The sequence below is a fragment of the Melospiza georgiana genome, chromosome 23 (assembly GCF_028018845.1).
Source record: "Melospiza georgiana isolate bMelGeo1 chromosome 23, bMelGeo1.pri, whole genome shotgun sequence".
NCBI lineage: Eukaryota > Metazoa > Chordata > Aves > Passeriformes > Passerellidae > Melospiza > Melospiza georgiana.
In genome coordinates, this window is record NC_080452.1 from 6722606 (window position 1) to 6749978 (window position 27373).

The following is a 27373-nucleotide window of genomic DNA, read 5'->3' on the forward strand; positions in this document are numbered from 1 at the left end:
TCCCGTGCCCCGCCGTGTCTCCGTGTCCCTCCCGTGTCCTGCCGTATCTCTCCCGTGTCCCTCCCGTATCTCTCCCGTGCCCCGCCGTGTCTCCGTGTCCCTCCCGTGTCCTGCCGTATCTCTCCCGTGTCCCTCCCGTATCTCTCCCGTGTCCTGCCGTGTCCCTCCCGCGTCCAGCCGTGTCTCTCCGTGTCCCTCCCGTGTCGTCCCTCCCGTGTCTCTCCCGTGCCCCGCCGTGTCCCTCCCGTATCCCGCCGTGTCCCGCCCGTGTCGCGCCCGTGTCGCGTGTGCGGAAGCGGCGCGGGCGGTGACGCGCGGGCGGGGGGCGGAAGCGGCGCGGGGCGATCGCGGGGCGGCGGCGGCGGCGGCGGCGGGGCCGGGCCGGGCCCGGCGAGGCCGCGGGGCCATGACCGAGTACAAGCTGGTGGTGGTGGGCGCGGGCGGCGTGGGCAAGAGCGCGCTGACCATCCAGCTCATCCAGAACCACTTCGTGGACGAGTACGACCCCACCATCGAGGTGCGCGGGGCCGCGGGACGGGAGCGCCGGGCCGGGGGGATCGGGAGCGGATCCGCCGCCGGTGCCCGCAGCCCGGCCCCGCCCGGGGCTCTGGGAGCGGTTCCTCCCCTGTTCGTTCCCCTCGGGCTTCCTAAAGCAGCCACAGGCAGCCGAAGAGGCCGGGGCTGGGCAGGGCGGGGGTTCTGCTCGTGTTTGTGATTCTTCTTTATTTTCTGCTCCTCTGGAGGAATTTCTTTCAAGCAACAGGAGTTGTGTGTTTTGTAACAAAGGATGAGAGAGGGCTTAGCGTCTCATTTAAAATGAGGTAGTTTGGGCATGGTTTAAAATGTGATAGTGTGGGTAATTTTTAAAATAGTGTAGTTTTAGGTGTGGTGGGTTTTTGTCAGAGACGGATGAGAATCACAAAGCCCAGACTGCTTTGGGTTGGAAGGGTCCTTAAAGGTCATCCAGTTTCAACCCTGACACCTTCCAGGCTGCTCAGAGCCCTGTCCAGTCTCACCTTGGACACTTCCAGGGATCCAGGGGCAGCCACATCTTCTGCAGAACAGCTGCCCAAGCTCCTCCTGCGTTTTGATGATTATTTTCACATTTCCCCCGCGTCCCTGGGGCGGCAGGGGCAGTGCAGGGCTCACGGGGGCCGTGTGTTGTTGCAGGACTCGTACCGCAAGCAGGTGGTGATCGATGGGGAGACGTGCCTGCTGGACATCCTGGACACGGCGGGGCAGGAGGAGTACAGCGCCATGAGGGACCAGTACATGAGGACAGGAGAGGGCTTCCTCTGCGTCTTCGCCATCAACAACAGCAAATCCTTCGCTGACATCAACCTCTACAGGTACAGCTGGGCTGGGACAGGGAACAGGGACAGGGGGACAGGGTGGGGACACTGGCTGACTGAAGCGCTGGAGTGCCTCAGGGAAAGCTCAGGAATGGACAATTATTGAATCTCCCACTTCTTTCAGGAAGTTTTGTCACTGTTCTGTGCCAGCGCATGGAATCACAGACAGGGGTGGGTTGGAAGAGACTTAAAAGCCCTTCCAGTGCCACCCCTGCCATGGCAGGGACACCTTCCTCCATCCCCGTCCAGCCTGGTCTTGGGCACTGCCAGGGATCCAGGGGCAGCCACAGCTGCTCTGGGCACCCTGTGCCAGGGCCTTGCCACCACCTTTAGTCAGTTAAGACTGGGATGATTTTTATCCAGTTGTATTATTTTTTTAATCAATCCGTATAAATATCTGCAAGGGGTGCCACAAGAACAGTGCCAGACTCTCTTCAATGATGCCCAGGGACAGGACAAGGAGTTGTGGCCATAAACTAAACCACAAGTTCCACCTCAACGTGAGGAAAAACTTCTTTCTGTGAGGGGGGCAGAGCCCTGGAGCAGCTGCCAGGGAGTTGTGGAGTCTCCATGTCTGGACACATTCCAAACCCTCCAGGATGTGGTCACCTGCTCCAGGTGATCTTGCCTTGGGCTGGGTGATCTCCCTGCCAAGCCCAGCTGTTCTGGGATTCTGTGAATCAGATGCCATTTGCAGCTACAGAATGTCATCCCTAAGGAAATGGGTGAGAAATCCAGAGTGGAGTTATCCATGGACAGAAAATGAAGTGTACAAAGTGCTTGGCCATGCTGCTGACCCCTGAGGCCTTGCTCACCTTTAATGTGTTTTTGTGGCACAAGGTTGTTGGAATACTGAGCTAAACCAGTTTTTCTATTTAGAAAATACTTCCTAAATTTATTTTTTTTTTTATAATTTGTCTTCCTAAAGAGAACAGATCAAGAGAGTGAAGGACTCAGATGACGTGCCCATGGTGCTGGTGGGGAACAAGTGTGATCTGCCCACAAGAACAGTGGACACAAAACAGGCCCAAGAATTGGCAAAAAGCTACGGAATCCCCTTCATAGAGACCTCTGCAAAAACGAGACAGGTGAGGGGCTCCCCCAGGGCCTGACTCCTTCCTGGGAAATGCAGCAAGGACATTTTCCCATGTGCTTTTGCCTTATTTACAGGAGAAGCATTTTTTCAATCCCTTTACGGTTTTTTGCTTTTATTTTCCCACTCACTATTTCAAGAGTTCTGGGCTGGGCCAGTACAGGAATCACTTCAGACTCACCCTGACTTCCTTTCAAGTGGGTCAGGTTGATAAATAACAGAGAATAAAAAAAAATTTCAACTCCCCTGAAGTTACTAAATAAAACTTAAAAACTAACTAGGAAAAAAAATAGTCAAAATAATAAACATAACTGATACCAGTAAATGTAGAGATAAAGATACCTCTTTATCTCTACATTTTTGTGGTTTTGTGGAAAATTACATAACAAGAAAAAATAACACATGCACAAAAAAATGGTAAAATTCGCCTTTACTATCAAAGCATTCAAATGCAACCACCAAAAACCCCTCTTAAAAAACCTCCCAATAAGAAACAAATGCCTGTAAAACAATTCCTAAAAAATAATACTTACGTCTTAAAATAAAAAAACATATTTTAACTATAATAAATTAATAGCTTACTATAAAATCTCACAAAACACACAGAAGAAAAAGAAACCCAGCTACTTTCTACTGCTTCAAATGATGTTAAAATTTTGATTGCAGCCATTTTCAGCATCTTGCAGTGTTGGCAGAAGGAACAGAAGTTTCAGCTGCTCTCCCTGGGGAGTGTCAGAGGCTGAGCTCCCTCACCCCAGACCTGCTGGGTGCTCTTGGCTCGTTAATGAAAGCCAATTAGCAGATTATGATTGCAGACAGAATTCCCCAGACTGGACTAATGGGCTTCTCCAAAGCCTCCTTGGCCACGTGGGCCTGTCCAGGCAGCCTGGAGCAGGGGAACAGAGCAGGGAAGGTGCAATTATTGAGCAGCAGCCAGAAAATCCTGAAGAGCTGAATTCTAAGAATTCTAAAATTAGGCAAGGAGCAGCTGGTTTCCTGCATGGAGCCGCCCTGAGATACAGTTTTCCATTTTTATTTTAGTGGTTGTTATCCCAGGAGGAGTCAGGCTGGGACACCCATATGGGAGGAACCACGGGATCAGTTGGGTGCTGCTCTTCTGCAGAATTGTGACTTTCAAACCCATTAAGGGGTTCTGGGATGGACAGATGAGTGATTTCAAAAGCTTGAGGGAGGAAAATCCCTGACCTTGTGTTTGCATGCAGGGTGTGGAGGATGCTTTTTACACCCTGGTGAGGGAGATCCGGCAGTACCGCATGAAGAAGCTGAACAGCAGCGAGGATGGGAACCAGGGCTGCATGGGACTGTCCTGCCTTGTCATGTGAGAAGGTGAGCTGGAACCCCACTGTGCACTCCTCTTCTGCCTTCCAGCAGCTCCTGAGCGTGGTTAGAAATGCTGCCTGCTCTAGGAAGGGTTTTCCCCTTTTATAGAACATATTTGTGGGAATGTTCCTCACTTGGGGTCGCCAAATGTGGGTGGTGTTTGCAGGGGTGCCAGGAGGAGGGGAGAGATGAGAACCTCGACTCCATGGTTCAGAAGGCTGATTTATTATTTTATGATATATATTATATTAAAAGAAAATTATGTATTAAAACTATACTAAAAGAATAGAAGAAAAGATTTCATCAGAAGGCTTGAAAGCAATAGAAAGGAATGATAATAAAATCTTGTGGCTGACCAGAGTCTGAGCCAGCTGACTGTGATTGGCCATTAATTAGAAACAACCACATGAGACCAATCACAGATGCACCTGTTGCATCCCACAGCAGCAGATAACCATTGTTTACACTTTGTTCCTGAGGCCTCTCAGCTTCTCAGGAGAAAAAATCCTAGCAAAAGGATTTTTCATAAAATATGTCGTGACACATATTGATTCCCAGAGAATTGGATTCTACAGTGGATCCTACAATGCTTTAATGCTCAAAAAAGAAAAAATTCCCCTCTAAGTTGGTGGCAGAGCTTAAGAAAAGGAATTTTCATTCATGTCACCGTTTTGGCTGATGGGTGGATGGAACAAGATGATCTTCAAGGTTGCTTCCAACCCAAAGCATTCCATGATTTCCACCAATTCCAGTGCTGTGATTTGCTGTGTCATTCCTTTCTGTCTCCTTCTTTTGGGAAACCATTTGGGCTGTTTGGAGAAGGTGTAATTTCTGAGGAAACACCTTGAAAGAGGGGTGTGCCCAGCTGAGTGTTTGCACAGCTCCCCTCAAGCTCTGGAACATGCTGATTCCAGGATTAACCAAACAAAATGGTGAAATAACCAATTACCAATTTACTCCCACAGGATTTTTCCCATTTTTCCCCATTTTTTTCCCATTTTTTCTCATTTATTTCCATTTTCCCCATTTTTTCCCATTTATTCCCATTTTTCCCCATTTTTTCCCATTTATTCCTATTTTTTCCCATTCCCGGATTTATTCCCGAATTTTTCCCATTTATTCCCATTTTTTTCCCATTTATTCCCATTTTTTTCCATTTTATTCCTGGATTTATTCCCATATATTCCCCGATTTTTTCCATTTTTTTCCATTTTTTTCCAATTTTTTTCACACATTTTTCCCATCTATTCCCAGATTTTTCCCATTTTTTTTCCAGTTTTTCCCCACATTTTTCCCATTTATTCCCAGATTTTTTCCCCATCTATTCCCAGATTTTTTCTCATTTTTTCCAGTTTTTCCCCTCATTTTTCCCATTTATTCCCAGATTTTTTCTCATTTATTCCCATGTTTTTCCCCATTAACCACATAAAATAATGAAATCCGAGTTCCCAACTGAGGGAAATCCCTTTCAACCATTGCCTGAAGATGTTGCTCATGGCTATGAAAACAGCCAGACCAGCTCAGCACTTGCACTGCTGCGCTGCCCATCCAGCCCAGAGTTAATTAGTGCTAATTGGAGCTGCCTTTCTGTTCCAGATGCCAAGAAAACGTGGTTCAGGTGCAGCTGCTGGATGAGCCTCGATCTGTGCTGCCTCTCCTGCTGCTCCCTGCAGTGTTTGGGTGCCAGTGACAGACTCTGGGCACCAGAGTTCATTAATTAGCACAAGATGAAGAGAATTAATTAGCTCCATCTGAAGAGAACATCCATGGCATCTACCTCCCTGCTCAGCTCACGGAGCAGCAGCACCTCGGGATGTGCTGGGATTCTTCTCTCACTGTCACCTGGCTTCGTTCCAGAAGAAAACCAGCCCCAAAAGTGAACTGTAGAGACTAAATGCTGTGAAAAAAAGATGACACTTTACCTCTAGAGTAAAAGCTAGAAGTGCTGTGTGTCCCCTGTCTGTTGGAATCCGTGCAGTGCTGTCACAGGAGTGGCACCGTTGGTGTCACACGGGGTGGTGCCACCCTGTCCCCTCCCAGCTGGGTGTCTGCTCTCTGTGCACCTGTACAGCAAAAAAAAAAAAATGCAACATCTCCAGTGCCAGGAGTGCCACCTACCTGATCCTCCATTGCTGTAATAAAAAGGAAAACGTTTCCTAACTAAGTGCCTGTTTGCTAAGAAGATTTGGAGTTGTCCCTTGGGTTGAGGAAAACCCCCAAGGACTGGAATTTCTTGGGAGCTCATTGTGTCAAGCAGGCAAGTGTGCTGTGGGTGATCTGGGCCGGGCAGGATCCCCCAGCAGGAATTTGGAAGGTCCAGCAGGCACTTGAGAGACTTTTGGACAAGGGAGGGGACACACTGCATCTGTGTTTTACTTTCTTTGTGGGTGGAACAGTTTATATTCTGTATTGTTTTCCTGCAGCATTCAGATCTCTTCTAAGTTGGACCAAACCTGTCAGCTGTTCATTTTTTAACATGAACTGCCAACATTTCTGGGCAGCTTCTCACTAATTAATTCTGGTAACTGGAGGTTGCTTTGGACAGCTGCTATTCAGCTCTCTCTGTAACTTGCAAATTGTTTTATTCTGAATTATTTTCTTACCACAGACTGTAAAGCGTCTCTTCAAAATGTCTCTAGGCTGTAAAATTGGAGTTTCTTTGTCAGGGGTGCAGGAAGGGGCTGCTCCAACCCTGGCAGTGCCCAAGGCCAGGCTGGAGCAGCCTGGGGCAGTGAATGGGATGGATTTAAGGTGGATGGGAGGGGTGTTTGGGATGAGATTTGGGGTCCTTGCCAACCCAAACCATCCTGGGGTTCTGTGCTGGAGGGGAGGAGGCTGAGAGCTGCCACGGGCACCTGAGCCAGCTTCTGATTGCAGCATCCTTGCAAAATGAGGAAGGAAATGAGCTCAGGGATGGCTCCACAGGAGGTGGGGGCAGATTGGTGAGTTCAGGGCTCACCCTGAGTGAGGGAATTGTGATTGTGAGCCCTTCCCTGCAGCTGAGGGAGCTTCTCAACAGAACAGACCAGACCAGAGCCCCCTGCCCTGCTCACCTGTGCCCAGCTGTGCTCACCCTGTCCCTGTGCTGCTGGGCTGGTTCTGCCCCCAATTCAGCTCTGAGGAGGAGGAGGAGGAGGAAGGAGCCCTCAGCCAACAGAGGGAGCATTTGGAGCATTTGGTCAGTGCCAGGCCAGCAGAGCAGATGCAGGAGGCTCAGGTTCAGGTTGTTGGTGTCAGTCACTCATCTTAATTTCAAGTGCTCAGTTTCAAATGGACATTGGAGAGTAGTAAACAGAGAGAGAAGAATTTTTTCCTTTTAATGTTGCTTCCTTCACTACTTACAGTCTTAATTCTCTTCTTGGAATGAAGAGGATCAATCTGCATCACATTTGCTTTATCTGTGATAATCCTTATAAATACTTTTTTCAATTTATTTTAACTTTGACTGATGTGACTGATAAGAATTAAATCCACAAAAAATTGAACATAAAATATTATTTTCCAGCAACACACACACAATGGTGGGCAGAATTGTGGGGACCATTGGCTCCAATTCAGTTTATTTGATGTTGCCCAGAGCAGCTGTGGCTGCCCCATCCCTGGAAGTGTCCAAGGCCAGGATGGAGCAGCCTGGGACAGAGGAAAGTGTCCCTGCCCATGGAATGAGCTTTAGGGCCCCTTCCAGCCCAAACCATTCCATGAGTGCAGAGGTTAAACCTGGCAGAGCTGCACAGCCAGGGCTGGGAAAGCTTTGTCAGAAAGATTTTCTGTGAAAACCTCTGTGGGGCTGCTCCTGAAGGGCTGTGGGGCAGCCAGTTAATAAAAACACCCCTGGGAAAGGAGGAGAAGCTTTTGGGATACTCATAGAACCAGCAGGAAGGGCAGTGTGGGGTTTGTGAGGACACTGAACGGTGACATTCTGTCAAACTCTTGCTCAAACATCATGGATGGGGTTGGATTTCTTGGGAAATGCAGGAATTTGCTCAGCTGCTCGTGGCCATGGGAAGCCTCTGGCATTTGATGTTTGAAGGGTGTGTGCTCAACCTGGAGAATTATTTGCATCATAGCAATGCCCCACACTGCTCAGCATGCTCTGGCATTAAAATGTACCAGCTGTAGCTGGGAATTCTCAGCAATGTGTGGGAACTGACTGGAAAATGCATCTGCTGCTCTTTGCTGTTCCCTTTCTCTTGGGCTCCATAAAAGGGAAAAAGCCCTGCTGAGGGTAGGTCTGTATTTGTGTCCCCCTTGGAACCTTTAGAATGGTTTTTAGGAATTTTTTTCAGTTTTTAGGGTGCTGCAGAGCTGACCTGCACAGGTGATACTCCCAAGTCCATCAGTCCATTTGTATTTTTTGCTGGATTAGTTCCAAATCCAGCAGAAAATACAAAATCAGGGTGTTGTACTATCAGGAGTGAACTGAATGGTTGTGATTTGTTTCCAGCTGCCTCACAGAGAACCCTGGGTTTGGTGGCAGTCAAGAACTGGAAGGACAAACCCTGTGAATTTGGGGGAAGTGATTCAGAAGATGAGCACAGAAGGTTTTGCACAAGACTGGTCCCTGGGAAAGGTGGTTTAGTAGATTTGGTCCAAATATTGTTATTTACAACAGCACAACTCTGCACTAGTGCCAAGCTGATTTCACTGCCTTGGGCAGAACAGACATGGACAACTTTTGAGGTAAAATATTAAAATATTAAAAAAGGATAAAGCTCTTGTTCAGAACTTCCAAGTGCCAATGACTGGAACAAATGTCTGTGTTGTGTGGCTGAGCTCAGTCAGTGGAGCCAGTGGGATCCTGGGGTTGTTTCTCTGTGTCCTCACTCCATGTTCTTGCTCAAACAACTGCTCAGACTCTGTCCCTGTCCCTTTAACCAGGATTTTAACCAGGATCTTGACGCTGCCATCACTTTTAGTGCAGCTCAGCCTTAGAATTGGATTTCAAGCAGCCTCAGGCCTGTGGGGGATCACATTCTGTCAAAAACCCCAAACCTCGAGTGTGTGCCTGTGGTAACCCTCAGGATGGTTGGGAATGTTGGGATCTGGACTTTTAACCCAAGGGCTAATTTGTTGTTACTTTGTTTAATTATTTGCTTTCAATAATGCATCTCTTTTTGGTTTGGATTGAAGTAAATTATTTTGCTTCTTAAATAACTTTTTTAAAAGAATAAACTTTGAATTCTTTGGTTGTTTTCTTTGGGTTCTGGGTACAGGATCCAGGAGTTACAGGAGGTCTGATGATCTCAGTGCCCTCTGCTTTGTCTGTGGGGTGGGATTTGCTCCATTCAGGCCCAGCTCTATCACAGATGTGCCCTAAGGATCAATGAGCAGTGAGAGGGACATTGATTCTGCCACAGCCTGGGTCCAGTCCGGTTTTAATCTTGCTGCTGAATCTCTGTTTGCAGTGGGATCTCTCATGCTGATTTACACTAACAAATGTAAATCAATTGTTTGCTTGATACTCCAATGGCAAACCAGCTATTAAATTTCTGGTGTGCCCAAATCATGCTCTGTTAACCTTTTAAATTGCTTGATTCAGTCTTCTAAAATACTTCGCTGTTGCCTTTCCTCTACAAAAAGGCAAATTTTGTCAGAGCACACGGTCAGTAAATGTGCTCCAAGGGTTATTTCTCCTCAGACCTCGTGTCAAGCATCTGAAACCTGGAGTCCAACGTGGGTTTTATGCCAGGAATTTAAAACCAGACCCCCAGGAGCAGGGACACGGAGTTCCTGCTACTGCAGGTCCAGCCTGTGCCCAGAGCATTCCCACCCTGGGCTGGGGTGGTGCTGAGAACCCCAGGGTGCTGAAAACCCCAGAGTTTTTGGGCTTGTGGAAAGGTTGGAAAGGTTTCCCTCAATGGGTTTGTTGCTACAAAGGAGCTCCCTGTATAGGAGCTGGTTTTGGTTGTGCCCTGGGGGTCTGTGCAGGGGATGACTGAGAGCAAGGTGGTGTCACCTGTGGCGTTCACATCCTCTGGAAAAATCCCTTTGTGCCCAGGACTCTTCTCCTGGGAAGCTGTGAAGCCTCAGAGAAAAAGGAAAACAGCATTATCTCATTTGCTTCTCCTGTGTTTTGCTCATTTGGAATGTGGTTGGAGATTGTTTACCCACAGGTGATTGTTTCATTGGATTCTGGTGTGAATTATTTTAACTCTTTGGCCAATTGGGACCAAGCTCTGTCAAGACTCTGGAGAGAGTCACAAGTTTTCATTATTATCTTTTTAGCCTTCTGTAAATATCCTTTCTGTATTCTTTAGTATAGTTTAGTATAGTATTCTTTAATATAAATAGTATCATAAAATAATAAATTAGCCTTCTGAGAACATGGAGTCAGATTCATCATTCCTCCCTGCCACGGGGCACCCCACAAATACAACTGTCACCAAAGGGGACAAAGGTGATACAGAGACTCAGAAGGCATGAAAAGCACTTTTATTATTAGAAATCCACAGTTCTTACAGAAACAATGGTGACTCTCAGACCTGATTGGCCTTCAGGAATCTTCTCTCACCTATTGGTCAAGAAGGGACAACTCCTCCTTGTAAACTTCTCTGACAAACAGAGATTGCCTGCCAGGTGCAGGGATTGAGACAAGAATTGTTTTAATTCTTTCTCTGAGCTTTCTCACAGCTCCCCAGGAAGATCCTGGGCCATCTCTGTCTCTCTGTTCAGAGGATTTGTGATCCCCACAAGGCAGGGACAGGAGAATCTGCTGAGGGTTGATCAAACCCCAGCACAGCCAGGATGCCCTGGTGAGATCCACCTTATCCTCCTGCTCAGACTCCTCCTCTTCAGGAATTTGAGCCATTTTCTAGCAAAGCTTCCCCCATGGCCTCTGTGGGTGCAAGCTGGAGGAAGATCCTGCTCAGGAACCCAAATTTCTGCTCCAACCATTCTCCCTGGGTGGAACCAGGGCAGCTCAGAGGTTAAAGTGGGGGTGTTTAGAGGCACCCCAAGGCCTCTGGGTGTGAATCCAGCTGAAAAAGAGTGGGAAGAGAGGCTGTTTGTGTCAGTCCTTGAGCTTGCACAGGCCCTGGATCTAACTTTAGCACAGCATGCCCAGGCTTTACTCAGATTTCCACCATGAGCCCACCCAAGCTCAGCCTGTGATTAAAAAAGCTGAGGGATCAAAAGACCAAGATTCTCTTGACCTCTGGATCCTAAAGGTCATTTTTGGTTTCAGATGTGAATCCCAAGATCCCAAGGAGGGTTGAGGGCTGGTTTAGTCCTTGTGGGAGAGCAAACAAGAGGATTTCATGGGCCTTGAATGAAATAGTTAAACAATAATGGGGTGTGGAGACTCTCAAACTTGGGGATAGGTGAGAGCAAGAATAACTCAGAACCTGAAAATTTTATCAGCATGAGAGGGAGACAAAAGCTCTACCATCATCCCAGCTTTGCCCTGGTGCTGATTGCAGGGAGGGAAATTTATAATTTTGGGGAATAACAGGGAAAGGGGGGTAAAATTCCCTGAATTCTGGAGAATTTCTCAAGTGCCACCCAGCTTGTTTTGAAGCTGTGCCCATCAAATAATCTCTTCCAGAGAGCTTCTGGATGCTGTGGAAATGATCTCAGCTGGAGAAGCTGCTCCAGATCTCACCTCACTGGATTCCTGTGCTCCTAAGGACAAAATCCATGGCTGGTTATTTCCAGCTCTGTATTTTATTTTATTTTATTTTATTTTATTTTATTTTATTTTATTTTATTTTATTTTATTTTATTTTATTTTATTTTATTTGTGCAGGTGATCTCTCACCTATCCCAGCTTTCTTCTTGGACAAGAGCTTTCCATAGCTGCTCCTGCAAAATGTGGCACAGGAATCCCTTGGATGCACATAGAATTCCAAATAATGATTCTGTTCCAGGTGGTTTTTCTGTTCCCGTCAATGCTCTGACCAAATCCACCCTTTAAACCAGAGCCCAAATGCTTTGTCCTATTCCAGAGCAGCTTTTCAACTCCATCAAGAATAGAAGCACAAACAGGGAGAATCTTCTTCACCTCCAAACTCTTTTATCCTCCTGACCTGCTCAGTTTCACCACTTCCCACCAGGAATCTGAACCAGGAGCTCAGAGTTCTCCTGGCTACAGGCAGGACACACCAAATCCTGGCCTTTCCCTTCACACAGGAGGTGATTTCCAGCTGCAGGTGGGATCTGAAGAAGGTTTGAGGGCACCCCGAAGGAGGGTAGAGCCCTCAAAGCCAATTTGCTGGAAACAAACTGCTTCAGATGAAGGCAGGAGGTGCCACCCAAGCTGCTGAGCCAGACTCAAGCCAAGGCAGGAGCTCCCTGACCCACCTTGGGTTGATTGAGAGCTGCTCTCTGTCAGATTCACCTCAGTTGTGGCTCACCACGTCCAGAACTGAATATCAGATCAATATTACACACAAAGCTTGGAAAAGGCAGCTCCTGACAAACCCAGGAACAAACTGTGGCTCCTTGCACCTTCCTTTTCTTTGTTGGGTTCAGCTGTGAAGAAGTGAGGACTGAAGAAGTGAGGACTGAAGAAGTGAGAATCTGGGCAGCCCTGTGGGTAAAATCCAGGTTTTCAAACAGATCTTTCCCTCAGGAAACACCTCTGAACAGCTCAGGTGGGAGCACATGGTTTGTACCTGCTCTGATTGGGAATTTTTGTTTAAATTAAATCTTTGCTTCAGCTTAGAAGACATCAGTTTTTAGTCTCTCTTAGTCTCTCTTTTAGTCTCTCTTAAAAGACTGAATTCCACATTAGAAAGGAGCAGCTGCCCTAGAAATCAGAAATTTGGCCAGACACCAGTTGGCACTTCACAAAATGAAAAATGCAAACCTGACTTAAAGAAAAAGATTAATTAAATTTGATTAATTAAATCAAATTTAATTAAATTTGAGCCCTGCTTTCACCTGTTTCAGTGCAAGTGCTTGTGGCTGCACTTTAAATAGTCCCACAGTTGATCTCCACTCTCCTTTTAGAGTGGGAGAGTCTGGTTACAGGGAAGGGAAAGCAGTAAAATTAGTGTTGAGCTGCCAGGCAGTCACTTGGCCCCTGGTGCCCGGGGACTCTGGGGTGTCACTGAGGCTCTGCAAACGCTGCTGAGATGTCTCGGGTGAGAATTCCAGGTAGGTCTGAAAGCCACGTGTGAGCCAAGGGCAGGTTCCAGCCCCACAGCCTCAGAGCTTTGGATGTGTGGTGTCCAGGGGACCTCTGGGCATTTTCCTTCCTGCTTGGAGATGGTTTTGGATGGTGCAGTGAAGAAACTGTGTTATTGTTTAAAGCTTCCTCTGCTTGTACTGAAGGAAAATCCTGGGTGTGATGTGTCCTGAAATGACATCATGAAATCCCTGTGGAAGGGCTCAGAGGGATTTCAGGAATCTCTGGTGCCCCTGGTGAGGGATTTCAGGAATCTCTGGTGCCCCTGGTGAGGGATTTCAGGAATCTCTGGTGCCCCTGGTGAAGCTCAGCCGTGGGGAGCCCCAAGGGGATGGGAGCAGCAGCAGGGCCAGCCAGGCTCTGCAGGCAGTGCAGGGGGACATGTGGCAGGTGACTGCAGAGCCCTGAGTGATAACAGCCCCAAACAGCCCTGATAAGAGCATGTTTGGAATTGCAGGGCTGTGCTGTCAGAGACAGTGCCCAGCGCATGGAGCTGGTGTTAAAACCTTGCCCTGCACCATCAGGGGGAGGCTCTGAACCTTCCTGAGCGGAATTTCCATCCACTAAAGAGATGAAAGGTCAAACTAAACATTTCTGGGATGCTTTGCAGGCAGATGAATATGTGGAGTCAGGATTTTGGGGCGTGTGTTCCTCGGGCTGGGCTTTGGGAATCAGCAGCTGTGAGGGCAGAGCTGCAGCCTGAGCTGCTGGGTCAGGGAAAAAGGGCAGGGCTGAGGCTCAGAGTGCTGCTGCCACCCTGCCAGGGTGGGACTGCAGGGTCCCAGCTGCCTGATCTGCTGGGAATAAGGGGAGCTGTGAGCACAGGGCGATGGAACTCGGCATCTCTGCAATGGCCACCCATGCTGGGCGCCACAGAGGAGGGAGTCAAGGGCAAAAAATAGCAAAGCCTGGTGCTCTGGGTATGGAATATCTGCTTGCCTGGTCAGCAGGAGGCTGTGCCGCCCTCCCTGTGTCCCTGCAGGGGCAGGAGAGCCCTTCCAGGCCAGCTCAGCCCCAGCACTGCTGCCTGCCAGGTGTGGGGTGAGAGCATCTGGCTTCTGGGGGATGCTCCACCTTGGGCACTGCAGGGAAATTTTATCAGCATGAAGGGATACCAAAGCTGTACCATCATCCCAGCTTTGCCCTGGTGCTGCACCTCTGCACTTGAAGGGAGGAAAATTTATGTTTTTGGGGAATAACAGGGAAGGGGGGGTAAAATTCCCTAAATTCTGGAGAATTTCTCAATTGGCACCCAGCTTGCTTTGAAGCTGTGCCCATCAAATAAAGGGAACATCTCTTCCAGAGAAGCAAAGTACAAGTTTAGCCAAATTCTTCCACTTCCAGGGAAGAGATGTTCCCAGAGCCAGGCTGGGCTGGCTGGGAGGGAGGGACCTGCACTGGGGTTTGGTTCCACCCTGAGGCATCCCTGAGGCTCTTCCATGGGACAGGCAGTGCATGACGTCCCTCTGTGCTCCTCAAAGGGACAAATTCTGCTCTGCCTCTTCCTTCCAGTACCTGAAGGGGCTGCAAGAAGGCTGGAGGGACTTCTCACGAATCACAGGACAAGGGAAAAATGGTTCTAAGCCAAAGGGGGGTGGGTTTAGATGGGATATTGGGAAGGAATTCCTCCCTGGGAGGGTGGGCAGGCCCTGGCACAGGTGCCCAGAGCAGCTGTGGAATCCCTGGCAGTGTCCAAGGCCAGGCTGGACAGGGCTTGGAGCAGCAACAGTGAAAGGTGTCCCTGCCCATCAGATGAGCTTTAAGGTCTCTTCCAACCCAAACCACTCTATGATTCTATGATTCTTTTCTAAGTGGGAGGATTTGGTTAAACTTGTACTTTGCTAATCCCTTTTGAAAGACTGATGAGGTGACAAAGCTAAAAGGCTCAGGTTTTGAAGAGCTGATTACAACAGCTTTTATTTTGTCTCTGTTTTATCTCAAACAGCAGAACAGAAACGTGAGTATTGCTGGGTTTCTCTCTGCTCTGCTGTGTTACTGCCTAGACATGATCTCTGGAACCATGCAGCAGTTACATGATCATGGAGATCATGGAGATCACGAAAATCATGCAGATCATGATCATGGTGATCCTTCAGCAGCTGGGAAATGCTGTTTCCCGGCAGTGCCAGCTCTGCCCATCAGTGTTACACAGAATGGTCCCATCTTTTGGTCCTTTGATATAGCACCAAAAGATGCAATTTGTTCAATATCATTCTGCACCCTGAGTGCTGTTGAGAACCCTGTGTCTGCTCTGCTTTGGTGCTCATCTGTGTGACACTCGATGGTGAGGTCCATCCTTGGGCACTGATCTTCACCTTGCTTTGTGTCCAGCTGCCAAAACCCGCTGTCAGAGCCCCTGTGCTGCCATGCCAACATCTGCTTCTGGGAGCTGCTGCCAGCAGAACCCTTGGGTTCTTGTTTTATGGTGTTCTGTGGGCAGAGGAAGGCCTTTTACCCTTCCTTTCCTCCTCCATAAAGCTCCAGCCAGCCCTGTGGCAGTGGTGGCCCTGGCACCTCTGCAGCACGATGCACGTGGTGGGCGGGCAGTGCCCAGCTGAGAATGCCCTGGCATGGTGGAGCTGAGTGCTTGGGCTGCCAGCTCTGCCCCATCCATGCCTCTGTGTCCCCTGAATGCTGCAGCAAGTGGATTTTGGGCTCCCTGGAGCTCTAAGGGCTCTGCCAACTTCCCTCAGTGCATGCTCCCATAACTGCCCTTCCCAAGGACCTGCTTCTCTCTGGGCCTTTTGGCAGCACTCTTGGACTGTGTTTCCTTTTCCTGCTGTGCTGGGGGTATCAGGGGATGTCTCCAGCCCACCAGGAGTGGCCCAACCTTGCTGCAGATTTGGGAGGTGGCTCAGACTCTTCTCTAGAGTGTGGAGACCACAAGGAAAGGGCAGCTGAGCACGGAGCTGCCTGCAAGGGGCACCTGCTGGGAATCCCCTCCCTGTGGGACACTGAACTCCCCTTTGCAGAGATGGACGAGACCCTGCGCTCCTTCGCCGAGAAGGTTTTTGCCTCCGAGGTGAAGGATGAGGAGGTCAGGGGGGAAATCTCTCATTTTGACGTGGAAGAGAGCTGCCCCATCTCCCGGCAGGAGATGACGGTGCACATGATGCTGCAGGAGGCCAGCTCCACGGTGGAGAAGCGGTGAGTGAGCTCCCAGGGGAGGAGCAGGGAGAGGAGCGCAGCCTGCAGCTCCTGGCCACAGCAAACAGGGGGGATGGAAATCAGCCCTTGGGCACGGCTCACCACACCTGCAGGATAAATCCTTGATAATCCCAGGGCATCTGTCAGGTACTCCAGGGTTTCCTCTCCAACTGCTTGGGCAGAAAGATGCCCTAGGCCCATTCAGTGGGTGCCAGCACAGGCATGGGCACAGAGCTGCTGGGGAGGGAGGCTCGGGGACAAACCTGTGGCTTCTTTGTGTGCTGTGGCCTGTGCTTCTGGTGCTCATTTATCACCAGTGAGCTGCACCACGGTGTGCACAGCTGGAACACAGCTGGGGGAAGTGCCCTGGCCCTGCAGCTGTGGGTACCATGGAGCGGGGCTGTTTGCCTGAGCCTTTCCTCGCAGCAGGAAGAAGCTGATCCGCATGCAGACCACAGTGTTGGCCCCGCCCGTGGCCCCGGGGGCTGTCCCCAGCCTGGCTGTCACCGAGGAGGCCAGCTCCACCTGCCCCCAGTACCAGAGCGTGCCCCCCTTCCAGCGGGTGCAGATCACTGGGGACTATGCCTCTGGGGTAGGTACTGCCAGGGCTGCTCCCTCTGCACACTGGGCACCCCTCTGCTCCCTGCCTGCCCCCCAGCAGTGCCCATGCCCAGTTTCAGGGTCTATTACAGGAGTCTGTACCTGGGAAAGCGTCCCCACTGTGCCTCACAAGCATCTGGGGGTGCCCTGCTGCACCCCCGGGGATCCAGAGCTGAATTCCTTAGCAGGAGCTCTGGGGTGCTGAATATTCCCACAGAATTCTCCAGGGCAGAACGGGCCATGCTCACTCTGTCACATCCTCTCTGCTTGCACACAGCTCTGTCTGAGCTCTGTGCACATCCAGGGATCCCAGAACTGCTGAGGGAAAGTCACCAAGCCCTGGTACAGGCAGGGTCACCTGGAGCCATTTGACCAGGACTGTTATCACATCCCGTGCTAATCCTGCCTCCCTCTCCTCCTCAGCCTCCTATTACATTTGAGCCTGCTGGAAGGCTGCTCAGCCTGGAGCTGCCCAGCAGAGGGGATCTGGAAATCCCTCCCTGCACTGAGCACATTCCCCCTGCCATGACTGTCCTAGCTGGGAGTGACTGACTCCACTCCAGTCTCTCCTGACTGCCCAAAACATTTGTTAGTGCAGTAAATCAAAAATCACTGACACCCTGGGTTAGTGCATCTTGTTGTTCCTGCTTCAGTTTCAGCCTGGGCTCCAAAAATAGCTTTAATGTTTTGCCCAGGCCTGGCTTCCATTTCAGAGTCCATTACTGATTGCAGTGAGGAATGTAAGAGGGGCTGACATCAGAATTCCCTGATTCTGCAAGCAGGAGCTTCCCTTTGTCGTGCCTGGGTCTCTGCCTGTCATTCCTTCCTCACCCTGCTCAGGCAGAGCAGTGGGACATTGATATGATCTGATTTGATACATGATATGATGAGATAGATGAGATATATACACTTTCCTAGGTACAGACAGATTATATGATATTATAATATTATATGATATGACAAGAAAGTTGGAAAGAGACTTTTTACAATACCATATAGTGACAGGACACAGGGAATGGCTTCCATTGCCAGAGGGCAGGGTTAGATGGGATATTGGGAAGGAATTGTTCCATGTGGGGATGGGGAGGCCCTGGCACAGGACGTCCAGAGAAGCTGTGGCTGCTCCATTCCTGGAAGTGTCCAGTGCCAGGATGGGGCTGGGAGCACCCTGGGACAGTGGAATGTGTCCCTGCCCACACCAGGAGCTAGAGCAAGATGAGTTTTAGGATCCCTTCCAGCCCAAACCATTTTTTCACATTCATCTTGCCATGACCGAAATCTCCCTGCACCTGGGTGCACCAGGGTGTGTTTCTTGGATGCACCCTGGTGTGTCCTGTTCCAGCTGTGTGGGTGCCTTCAGCATCACCTCCCCTGCAGGTGACAGTGGAAGACTTTGAGGTGGTGTGCAGGGGCCTGTACCGGGCGCTGTGCATCCGGGAGAAGAACATGCAGCAGTCACTGCAGAGGTTCCCCAAGACACCCTCGCAGTACCTGCGTGCCATCGAGGGCGAGCCCTGGAGACCCAGTGACGCTGGCCCAGGTACATCCAGGCACCCCAGGAGGTGCCTTCAGCACGGGGCAGGGCTCAGGAACCCGCCCAGGTCCCCTCCTTGGTGTCACAGGGGTGGCGTGGGGGAGCAAGGCAGGCCTGGCAGCCTGATGGAATTCTCCTTTTGCTGCAGTGTTCACCCCACCAGTGAAGGATGGGCAGGATCCCCTGGACAGTGGGAACCTCCCTGAGGACCTGGGATACCACGTGCAGATGAAGGATGGGATAGTTTATGTCTATGCAGACAAGGCAGCGGCTGAGAGAAACGAGCCAAAGGACCTGCCCTACCCCAGCCTGGAGAACTTCATTGATGACATGAACTTCCTCCTGGTCCTCATTGCACAGGGGCCTGTGTAAGTGCACAACCCACCAGATCCTGCCTCAGAGGGCAGGGGAGGTCAGGGCAGCCCCCTCAGGAACCTGCTGGTGACACATCTGGCTGCAGAAGTGTCCTCAGCACTTGTCAGCCCTCTTGGCTTGGCTCTCAAGCAAAGCAGCACTCAGGGGCTGGAGACAGGAGCTGCAGGTTGTCTCCCAGCTGGCCAGCCTTCCTTCAGAGCTCTGGGATAGAGCCAGGGGAGGCACCTCAGGGGAGCAGGGCTGGCCAGCACGAGCTCCTCCAGCCCAGGTGGAATGTGTGTCCCTGTGCCGAGGGGTGAGGAGCCCAGTGCCTGTTCTGCCCTTTGCTCTCACCAGGAAGACCTACGCCCACCGGCGCCTCAAGTTCCTCTCGTCCAAGTTCCAAGTGCATGAAATGCTCAATGAGATGGAGGAGATGAAGGAGCTGAAGAACAACCCCCACCGTGACTTCTACAACTGCAGGAAGGTAAAAGCCAAGGCTTAGACCTCCAGGGACCCTAGAGAGGATCTGTCATGGTGCCTGCCCCTCCCTAATGGATGTTAGAGTCCATGTCTGAGCAGCAGTATTGCTCCTGTGAGTGGGATGTGCTGCCTTGGCAGAGCTGTGCCCTCTGGCTGTGTTCACCTGCTGGGCTGAGCCCTGCTCACCTGAGGGGTTTGTTCACCCCCCTGGGATGGTACCCAAGCACCCCAGCCTGAAGCTGTCCCTGTTTTCCCAGGTGGACACACACATCCATGCTGCAGCCTGCATGAACCAGAAGCACCTTCTGCGTTTCATCAAGAAATCCTACCGTGTGGATGCCGACCGCGTGGTCTACAACGCCAAGGGCAAACAGCTCACCCTGAAACAGCTCTTCCAGCAGCTCAAACTGCACCCCTACGACCTGACAGTGGATTCCCTGGATGTCCATGCTGTAAGTGGTAGGATATTTAATGTAAGATCACTCTTGGGCCGCTCTTCCCCCCATGGCTTTTGCCTTGTGCAGCCACATTTGTTGCGTGCATTAATGTTTGTGCCAGGGTGCAGCAGCTCCTGGTGATGCCATTTTGGGTGGTTTGGCTCAGTCCCTGCTCCCTGCCAAGCTGTGAGGGCAGTGTTTGAGCCTGAGCTCCCTGCTGCAGGGCCGGCAAACATTCCAGCGCTTTGACAAGTTCAATGACAAGTACAACCCCGTGGGCGCCAGCGAGCTCAGGGACCTCTACCTGAAGACAGAGAACGCCATCCACGGCGAGTACTTTGCTACCATCATCAAGGTATGGAGAGAGGGCAGGAGAACGGGGTGAAGCTGTGCTGCTGCTCTGCCTTCCCTTGCCATGGTGTGCTGTGCTTTGCAGGAGGTTGGCTCTGACCTGGAGGATGCCAAGTACCAGCACACGGAGCCCCGGCTCTCCATCTACGGGCGGTCGCCTGAGGAGTGGGCCAGGCTGGCCAGCTGGTTCAACACCCACAGGGTCTATTCCCCCAACATGAAGTGGATGATCCAAGTGCCCAGGATTTAGTATGTGCTGTGGGACTGAGAAGCACTGAGCCCTATAGATCCCTCATCCCTGAAAGGGCTGTGGGGACAGTGGGGCTGTGGTGTTGTCCCTCTAGTAGCAATTAATCTCTTTGTCCACAGTGATGTGTTCAGGTCTAAGAATTTCCTCCCCCACTTTGGGAAAATGCTGGAATGTATCTTTGTTCCTGTGTTCGAGGCAACAGTTAATCCCCAAGCCCACAAAGAGCTGAGTGTCTTTCTACGCCACGTGAGTGTCACCTGGTGATGCTGTCAGGTGTGGGGAGAACTCACATCCCTGTTTGTGCACCAGAAATGGGGTGCTGGCCCTGACAGGGAAATGGCATCAGTGGGGCAGGGGGCTCTGTCTCATTCCAGGGAAAGGGGATGTGGCCAGAAGGGCAGGAGGGGACAGACTGCTTGGGCTGGCTGCTGTGGGGCTGGGAATTGCTGGGCACCCATCTCCTGGGGAGGTGTGAGCTTTATTCCTGGTCTGGACTGTGCTAGGGGGGTGTGATAATCCTTATAAATACAGAGTGAGCTCTGCAGCCTTGCCCAACTCTGCCCTTGGGGGGCACAGGGGCAAAGCCAAGTTTTGGGGCAGATTGAGCCCACCTGGGAGTGATGAGGTAGGGAGTGTGAGATGCACCTTTTTTGTTCATTTTGCCAACCAGATCACAGGATTTGACAGCGTGGATGATGAATCCAAGCACAGTGGACACATGTTTAGCACTAAAAGCCCAAAGCCAGAGGAGTGGACTTCCCAGAAGAACCCATCCTACACCTACTACATCTACTACATGTATGCCAACATCCTGGTGCTCAACAACCTGCGCAGGTGAGGCCTGGGATGTGCCTCGTGCCTTGCCTCAGTTCTTTGATTGTTGGTGTGGAAGATGGGGGCTCTCCTTGCTCTGTATTTGGAGCATCACATCCCAAAGCAACCCAGACACCCCTGGGTAGGAGGGGTGATGGACTGGGGAGAAAGTTCAGGGATTGCAGAGATGCATCTAGTGCACACACAGAGGAGACAAGAGAAGGAGTAATGTGCTCCTAGGTCAAGCTGGATTCCTGGGGACTCATAGCAGGGGCAGAGCTGGGCCTGAAGTTGGTTCCAGGCACCCAACCCTCTGTTTGCTGGGCCTGAATTTGGTTCCAGGCACCCAACCCTCTGTTTGCTGGGCCTGAATTTGGTTCCAGGCACCCAACCCTGCTGTTTGGCTGCTCTGAGTGCTCCTCAGAGTCAAGCTGGATTCTTGGGGACTCATAATAGGGGCAGAGCTGGGCCTGAATTTGGGTCCAGGCACCCAACCCTCTGTCTGCTGGGCCTGAAGTTGAGTCCAGCCACCCAACCCTGCTGTTTGCTGGGCCTGAAGTTGGGTCCAGGCACCCAAGCCTGCTGTTTGCTGGGCCTGAATTTGGATCCAGGCACCCAACCCTCTGTTTGGCTGCTCTGAGTGCTCCTCAGAGTCAAGCTGGATTCCTGGGGCCTCATGGCAGGGGCAGAGCTGGGCCTGAATTTGGTTCCAGCCACCCAACCCTCTGTTTGCTGGGCCTGAAGTTGGGTGCAGGCACCCAACCCTCTGTTTGCTGGGCCTGAAGTTGGGTGCAGGCACCCAAGCCTCTGTTTGGCTGCTCTGAGTGCTCCTTCCCTGTGCCAGGCAGCGTGGCATGAACACGTTCCTGTTCCGCCCGCACTGCGGCGAGGCCGGGGCCCTCACGCACCTGCTGGCCGCCTTCATGACAGCCGATAACATCTCCCACGGGCTCAACCTCAAGAAGGTACGTGGGGCAGGCTGCCAGGAGCAGCCCAGGCATGGCAGAGCGGGAGTAGGGCTCACAGCTGCCTCAGGTTACCTGTGCCACTGCTTTACACTGACACAGCCTGGTTTGGGCAGATGTTAAATGGCTCTCCGGGCTTCTCCAGGCATGTTTGGGGATGTGGCTGAGCAGTGAATTAGATTTTGGGGCTTAGACCCATCACAGAATATGACTGTTTTCAGTAGAGCCAGCTGAGTTTGATATCAGACAGCTCCTTGGCTGTGGTGGTGTTTGCAGGGGTCACAGGAGGAGGGAAGAAATGAGGATCTGACTCCATGTTTCAGAAGGCTTGATTTATTATTTTATTATATATATTAAAACTATACTAAAAGAATAGAAGAAAAGATTTCATCAGAAGGCTTGCAAGGAATAGAAAAGAAATGGAATGATAATAAAATCTTGTGATAAAATCTCTCTGACATGAGAGTCTGAGCCAGCTGACTGTGATTGGCCATTAATTAGAAACAACCCCATGAGACCAATCACAGATGCACCTGTTGCATTCCACAGCAGCAGATAACCATTGTTTACATTTTGTTCCTGAGGCCTCACAGATTCTCAGGAGAAAAATCCTAAGGAAAGGATTTTTCATCTGAAAACACATCTGTGATACTTGGCCTCTTGTGCTCCTTACCCTGAAGCACTGATTGCTGGCTGGCCCATCTCTCTCCTTGCACACAATTCCCTGGCTGGGACCAGCCTGATCTGACCCTGGAGAGGTGGAAGGTGCAGAACTTTGTCCCTAACGTGGTACCTCTGCTCCTCTCTGCAGAGCCCAGTGCTGCAGTACCTGTACTTCCTTGCCAGAATTCCCATTGCCATGTCCCCGCTCAGCAACAACAGCCTCTTCCTGGAGTACGCCAAGAACCCCTTGCTTGACTTCCACCAGAAAGGGCTCATGGTGTCCCTTTCTACAGATGACCCCATGCAGTTCCACTACACCAAGGTACAGTGTGAGCTGGCCACTGGGGCTGGCACTGTGGGGCTGGCACTGCGTGGGCCTCGGTTTGTTTGGAAGCCAGTGGCACTTGCAGGGGGTCCAGCACATGCTGGACCATCTCCCTCTCCACCAGCAGATGTCCAGGTGGGATATTAGGAAAAATTTCTTCACTGGAACAGGGATCAAGCATCTGAACAGGCTGCCCAGGGCAGTGGTGCCTGAAAGTTTTCAAAAACTGAGAACATGTGGCTCTTTGTGGTATGGTTTAGTGGGCATGGGGTGTTGGTTGAAGGTTGGACTTGATCCTGGAGCCCCAATGATTCAGTGAGCTGTGGGACAGCCCCTGCAGAGCTCAGGCTGTGCTGGCAGAGGCTGCTGACCCCTAACCCTGCGCTGCAGGAGCCCCTCATGGAGGAGTACGCCATCGCTGCCCAGGTGTTCAAGCTCAGCACCTGTGACATGTGTGAGATCGCCAGGAACAGCGTCCTGCAGTGTGGCCTGTCCCATGAGGTGGGTGTCCTGTCCCCTGGGTGGTGTGTCCTGCAGAGTGTTCTGTCCCACGAGGTGTCCTGTCCCATGAGGGATGAGTCCTGCAGTGTGTCCTGTCCCATGAGGTGGGTGTCCTGTCCCATGAGAAGTGTGTCCTGCAGTGTGTCCTGTCCCACAAGCTGAGTGTTCTGCAGTGTCTCATATCCCACGAGGTGTGTCCAGTTCCATGCACTGGTGTCCTACAATGTGTCCTGTGCCACGAGGGATGTGTCCTGTCCCACAAGATGCCATGTTCTGCAGTGTCTCATATCCCACGAGTGTCTCCTGCCCATGCAGTGGTGTCCCCTGGGCAGTGTGTCCTGCAGTGTGTCCTGTCCCATGAGGGGTGTCCTGCCCCATGAAGGATGTGTCCTCTCCCACATCGTGGGTGTCCTGTCTCACGCAGGGGTGTCCTGCAGTGTCTCCTGTCCCACAAGGTGTGTGTCCTTCTGGGCTGGTCCTGCCCACAGCCTGAGAATGGCACCAGCTCCATTCGTGGGCTCAGGGCTTCCCTCGGGCGCTGCCAGCGGGGCTTCTCACGTCGGTACCGCTGTGTTTGCCTCTGGCAGGAGAAAGTGAAGTTCCTGGGTGAAAAGTACCAGGAAGACGGGCCCGATGGCAATGACATTCGGAAGACGAACGTGGCTCAGATCCGCGTTGCCTATCGCTACGAGACCTGGTGCTACGAGCTCAACCTCATCGCCGAGGGGCTGAAGAACGAATAGGCGGGGGCCGGACCGCGGGGCCGGGGCCGTGCTGGACTGTGAGGGGGGTCGGGACCGGGGCAATGCCGGACTGTGAGGGGAGCCAGGGTCGGGACAGGGCCGTGCCGGACTGCGCGGCCTCGGGGCAGCAGCGCAGTAAAACCCCGTCTGTGAAGCGGATCCGAGAGCCTGAGGGAAAGAGGGCGGGACCGTCTCCTGAGTAACAGCCAATGGGCGGTGGAGCTGTGCACCCTGAGGCGGGGCGAGGGTGGGATCATGGTCTGAGTGACGGCCACAGTAGCCAATGCGCGGCGGCTCCGTGAGCGCCGGGAGTGTCCTGCGGGAGCGGGCCGAGGCGGCGGAGAGACGGGACGGGGCGCGGCGGGGGCGGGACCTCCTTCTGAGTGACGGCCACGCTAACCAACGGCAAACGGCTCCGGGCGCTCCGGGGCGGGGGGAAGGCGGGATCACCACTTGAGTGATGGCTACATCAGCCAATGGGAGGTGGTTCCGTGCGCGCCGGGAGCGTCCTGCAGGAGCGGGGCCGGGAGCGGGCCGAGGCCGCGGTGAGACGGGGCGGGGGGCGGCGGGACCGGGCGGGGGCTACGCCGGGAGGGCGAGCGGGTCCCCGGGGGATTTGTGGCTTCCCGCAGTCGCGGCTCGGCTCGGGGCTGCGGGCCCGGCTTGGAGTCCCCGCGTCCCGGCTGCGGACAGGCGGGCAGCGGGCGGTGCAGCATCTTGCCCGTGTCTGCCGGGCCGGAGGAAGCAGGTGCTGCTCCGGCTGCCCGCAGGAGACGCAGCTCACAGGGGAGCCGGGCTTGGGGTGGGTTCGTCTCCCCCGCTCGTGCAGATGCCTGAGGGGAGGGTGCCGGAGTGGGGGTGTCCGGGGGTGGGCACAGGCGGGCGGGCCCCGCTGGCCGTCGGGGAGCGCTTCTCCCGTGAGGGCTGCCCGGGGCTATCTGCCCGCGGGGATGGCCAAAACCATCGAGCAGGGCACCCACAGCAGAACGGGCAGCTTTCTCTCCTTGGGAACGTGGTGTCAGGAAATGGAATTGTCTCGAGGCTTTGCATGGAAAATGTGTAGTGTGCTCGCTGGGTTTCAGGGCTGGAAAAAGAGTCAGGGCTACCTGGCACGCCTGCCGAGGGTCTCTCCCATTGCCCCATTCTGTTATTCTGTACAGAGCTGTACGCGCTGCTGGGCTGGGCTGGGTTGGGGCTCGCTGGATATTTGTAATTTGTTGCACTGAGGTGCTGGATGGATACAGGGCTCCTTGGGCACGCTGGATCAGTCTCCCCTTGCCTTCCCCAGCTCCCTGCATACACACAGCCCTCTGTTCCAGTGACAGCCTGGCTGGGAGGGTTTCTGGCTGTCTCAGAGCCCAGCACTGCTTGAGCAATTCCTTCTCCCAGCTGGGACTGGCATCAGTGATGGAAGGAAAGTAGAAGAGAAGCTGCAGGAAAACCAGCCCCTGGAAATGGAAATGTGTATTTGAGCACTGGTGGCTGGAGGATCTGACTTGGATGTGACCTTGCTGTCCATTGCTGCTGGGCAAAATTTTAATCTCAGTCTTCCAGTTGTAATAATCGAATATGATATGACTCAGTGGGCAGCTCTGGAACACATTATCTGAATGGTGTCTGAGAGGTTTTCTGGTGCTGCCTTAGTCTGCACCCTTTGAACCTCCTGGGTGCTGCTGAGACATTCCCAAAGGAATGAATGAGTGGTTGCCTGTGGCCCCACACAGCCTGTCTGGGGTGGCCCATGTGAAGCCACACAGGCTTTGTGACTTTCCTTTGGAACCTCACCTCTGATGGTGGCACCGAGGAAGTGCTCCAGGATAAGTTGTGATTGATTTTTAACTCCATGCCCAGCTTGTGCCTCATTTCTGGGGCTGGCAGCCAGCCCAGGGTGTAGGGGCTGAGTCAACTGCTGTTGTCAGTATTGCTGCCCTGGGCATTCAGATCCTGTGAGTCAGGTCAAAAACCCACGACTTTAAAAATAGTACATTGTGGGTTCTGTCCATGGGCACCCTGGTGTAGCAGCCTTCAGGGCTTGCATGCTGGAAGTGGTCTGGTTTTGGTATTTTTATATCTTGAGGAAAAACTTGCTTTCAGGAAGTTGAATTTCATCACTTTAGAAAAGGACAGTCAGTAGAAAAGCTTTAGGACCTGTGAGGGTCAGAGTTAACCTCCTTTTGCTGTGTAATTTGGATTAGCAGCACATTTTCTGTGTCCGGGGGCTGTGGCCATGGATCTATTGAGGCAGAGCTGCAGCAGCATGGAAGGAGTTAATACCTCGTGGTTAGAGTAGCTTTGTATCGAGATGGAAATGACTAAGCACTCTGCATTCCTGGAGAGTTACTTGTTTTGATATAAAATCTGCTTGTTTGCTACTGCCCATGTCTTTGAGGCATCAGCATGGCAGAGCTGTTCAGAGGAGCATCAGAGTTCTTCTGGAGAGGAACAGGATGGGAATAGTTGAGAGCTCTGGAAGGGGTCCCTTCCCTCCAGGAACGAGCTGCCAGCTTCTCTAGGCTCCACAAGACCAGAAACTGATTTTTATTTGGCTGCTAACACACAGGAGGCTTGGTGACAAGGGCTTGGGGTGGTTTAGGGCTGCACAGCTTTCACAGAAGGACTGGGATTGCCTCAGAGCTGCACGAGCTGGTCCAGGCGGTGCTTGTGTTCCCAGGACAAGGTAAGGTGCTGTGTCAGTGCCTCTGCTGCAGGGTGCTCGGGGTGCTGGGGGTTCCAGCAGCACAGGAGGGGAGGACTGACCTCAGCACTAGGCAGGGATTTATTCTGGAACAGCACAACTGGCAGCTTTCTCTCCTTGGGAATGTGGTTTCAGGAAATGGAATTGTCCCGAGGCTTTGCATGGAAAATGTGTAGTGTGCTCGCTGGATTTCAGGGCTGGAAAAAGAGTCAGGGCTACCTGTCATGTGCTGGGAACGTGCCTTATTCTTCTGCTTTGGGAGCTTCCAAACAGTGTGGATCAGAGAGGCAGGCTTTTGGCAGAAATGGGTGGTGTTTTGTCTAGAAATTATGTCATTTTCTCCCAAACTGCTGCTTCCAGTGAAATAATTCCGTATTCTTAGCTACACTGATCTCCTCTAAGCAGTAAGGATGATAAATTTGGCTTCTCTGGAAATACTGGGAGCACCCTGGGGCCAGTTTGGAGGAGTTTGGAAGGGGAGGTCAGGATGGGAGCAGTCACAAGTGTGGTTATTCTGTGACAGGAATGATTTGTGCTGGATACAAGTGCTGGCTGCCTGGCCCAGGTGGTCTCTGCCAGCTCTGTGTCCCTGAACTGTG

At 51.9% G+C, this 27373-nt stretch overlaps 3 protein-coding genes across 4 annotated transcripts in view; all 3 read left to right on the forward strand.

Moving 5' to 3' along the window:
• Nucleotides 1-381: 381 nt before the first annotated feature.
• Nucleotides 382-8962, forward strand: NRAS (NRAS proto-oncogene, GTPase). Its single transcript, XM_058039786.1, has 5 exons — nucleotides 382-517; nucleotides 1171-1349; nucleotides 2281-2440; nucleotides 3669-3792; nucleotides 5383-8962. Exons 1-4 carry the CDS (start codon nucleotides 407-409, stop codon nucleotides 3786-3788), a joined length of 570 nt encoding a protein of 189 aa, XP_057895769.1. The 5' UTR covers nucleotides 382-406; the 3' UTR covers nucleotides 3789-3792; nucleotides 5383-8962.
• A 2674-nt stretch (nucleotides 8963-11636) lies between these two features.
• On the forward strand, nucleotides 11637-24079 carry AMPD1 (adenosine monophosphate deaminase 1). 2 transcript variants are annotated; one of them, XM_058039812.1, is made up of 16 exons: nucleotides 11637-11651; nucleotides 13618-13638; nucleotides 15888-16060; nucleotides 16487-16652; nucleotides 18038-18200; nucleotides 18343-18562; nucleotides 18906-19035; nucleotides 19289-19483; nucleotides 19692-19823; nucleotides 19905-20068; nucleotides 20189-20315; nucleotides 20740-20903; nucleotides 21727-21847; nucleotides 22659-22832; nucleotides 23226-23336; nucleotides 23924-24079. In XM_058039812.1, exons 1-16 carry the CDS (start codon nucleotides 11637-11639, stop codon nucleotides 24077-24079), a joined length of 2232 nt encoding a protein of 743 aa, XP_057895795.1. The 2 variants fall into 2 exon arrangements, with proteins under 2 accessions (XP_057895795.1, XP_057895796.1); XM_058039813.1 differs by lacking the exons at nucleotides 11637-11651; nucleotides 13618-13638 and adding exons at nucleotides 12861-12882; nucleotides 14859-14870 and having other exon boundaries at nucleotides 15886-16060.
• Nucleotides 24080-24606: 527 nt separating this feature from the next.
• The window catches only part of DENND2C (DENN domain containing 2C), a 31857-nt gene continuing 29090 nt past the window's right edge, over nucleotides 24607-27373 (forward strand). The window contains exon 1 of the mRNA XM_058039952.1: nucleotides 24607-24624. The gene's annotated coding sequence lies outside the window, so the exon portion shown is untranslated. The remainder of the gene's footprint in view (nucleotides 24625-27373) is intronic.

Excerpts from the sequence above, each read along its gene's own strand:
- NRAS (XM_058039786.1), top strand. The coding sequence starts at position 407 with ATGACCGAGTACAAGCTGGTGGTGGTGGGCGCGGGCGGCGTGGGCAAG. Across the intron at positions 518-1,170 it reads AGTACGACCCCACCATCGAG|GACTCGTACCGCAAGCAGGT; the intron begins GTGCGCGGGGCC and ends GTGTTGTTGCAG. Across the intron at positions 1,350-2,280 it reads GCTGACATCAACCTCTACAG|AGAACAGATCAAGAGAGTGA; the intron begins GTACAGCTGGGC and ends GTCTTCCTAAAG.
- AMPD1 (XM_058039812.1), top strand. Across the intron at positions 16,653-18,037 it reads CTGGGGACTATGCCTCTGGG|GTGACAGTGGAAGACTTTGA; the intron begins GTAGGTACTGCC and ends CCTCCCCTGCAG. Across the intron at positions 22,833-23,225 it reads TGCAGTTCCACTACACCAAG|GAGCCCCTCATGGAGGAGTA; the intron begins GTACAGTGTGAG and ends CCTGCGCTGCAG.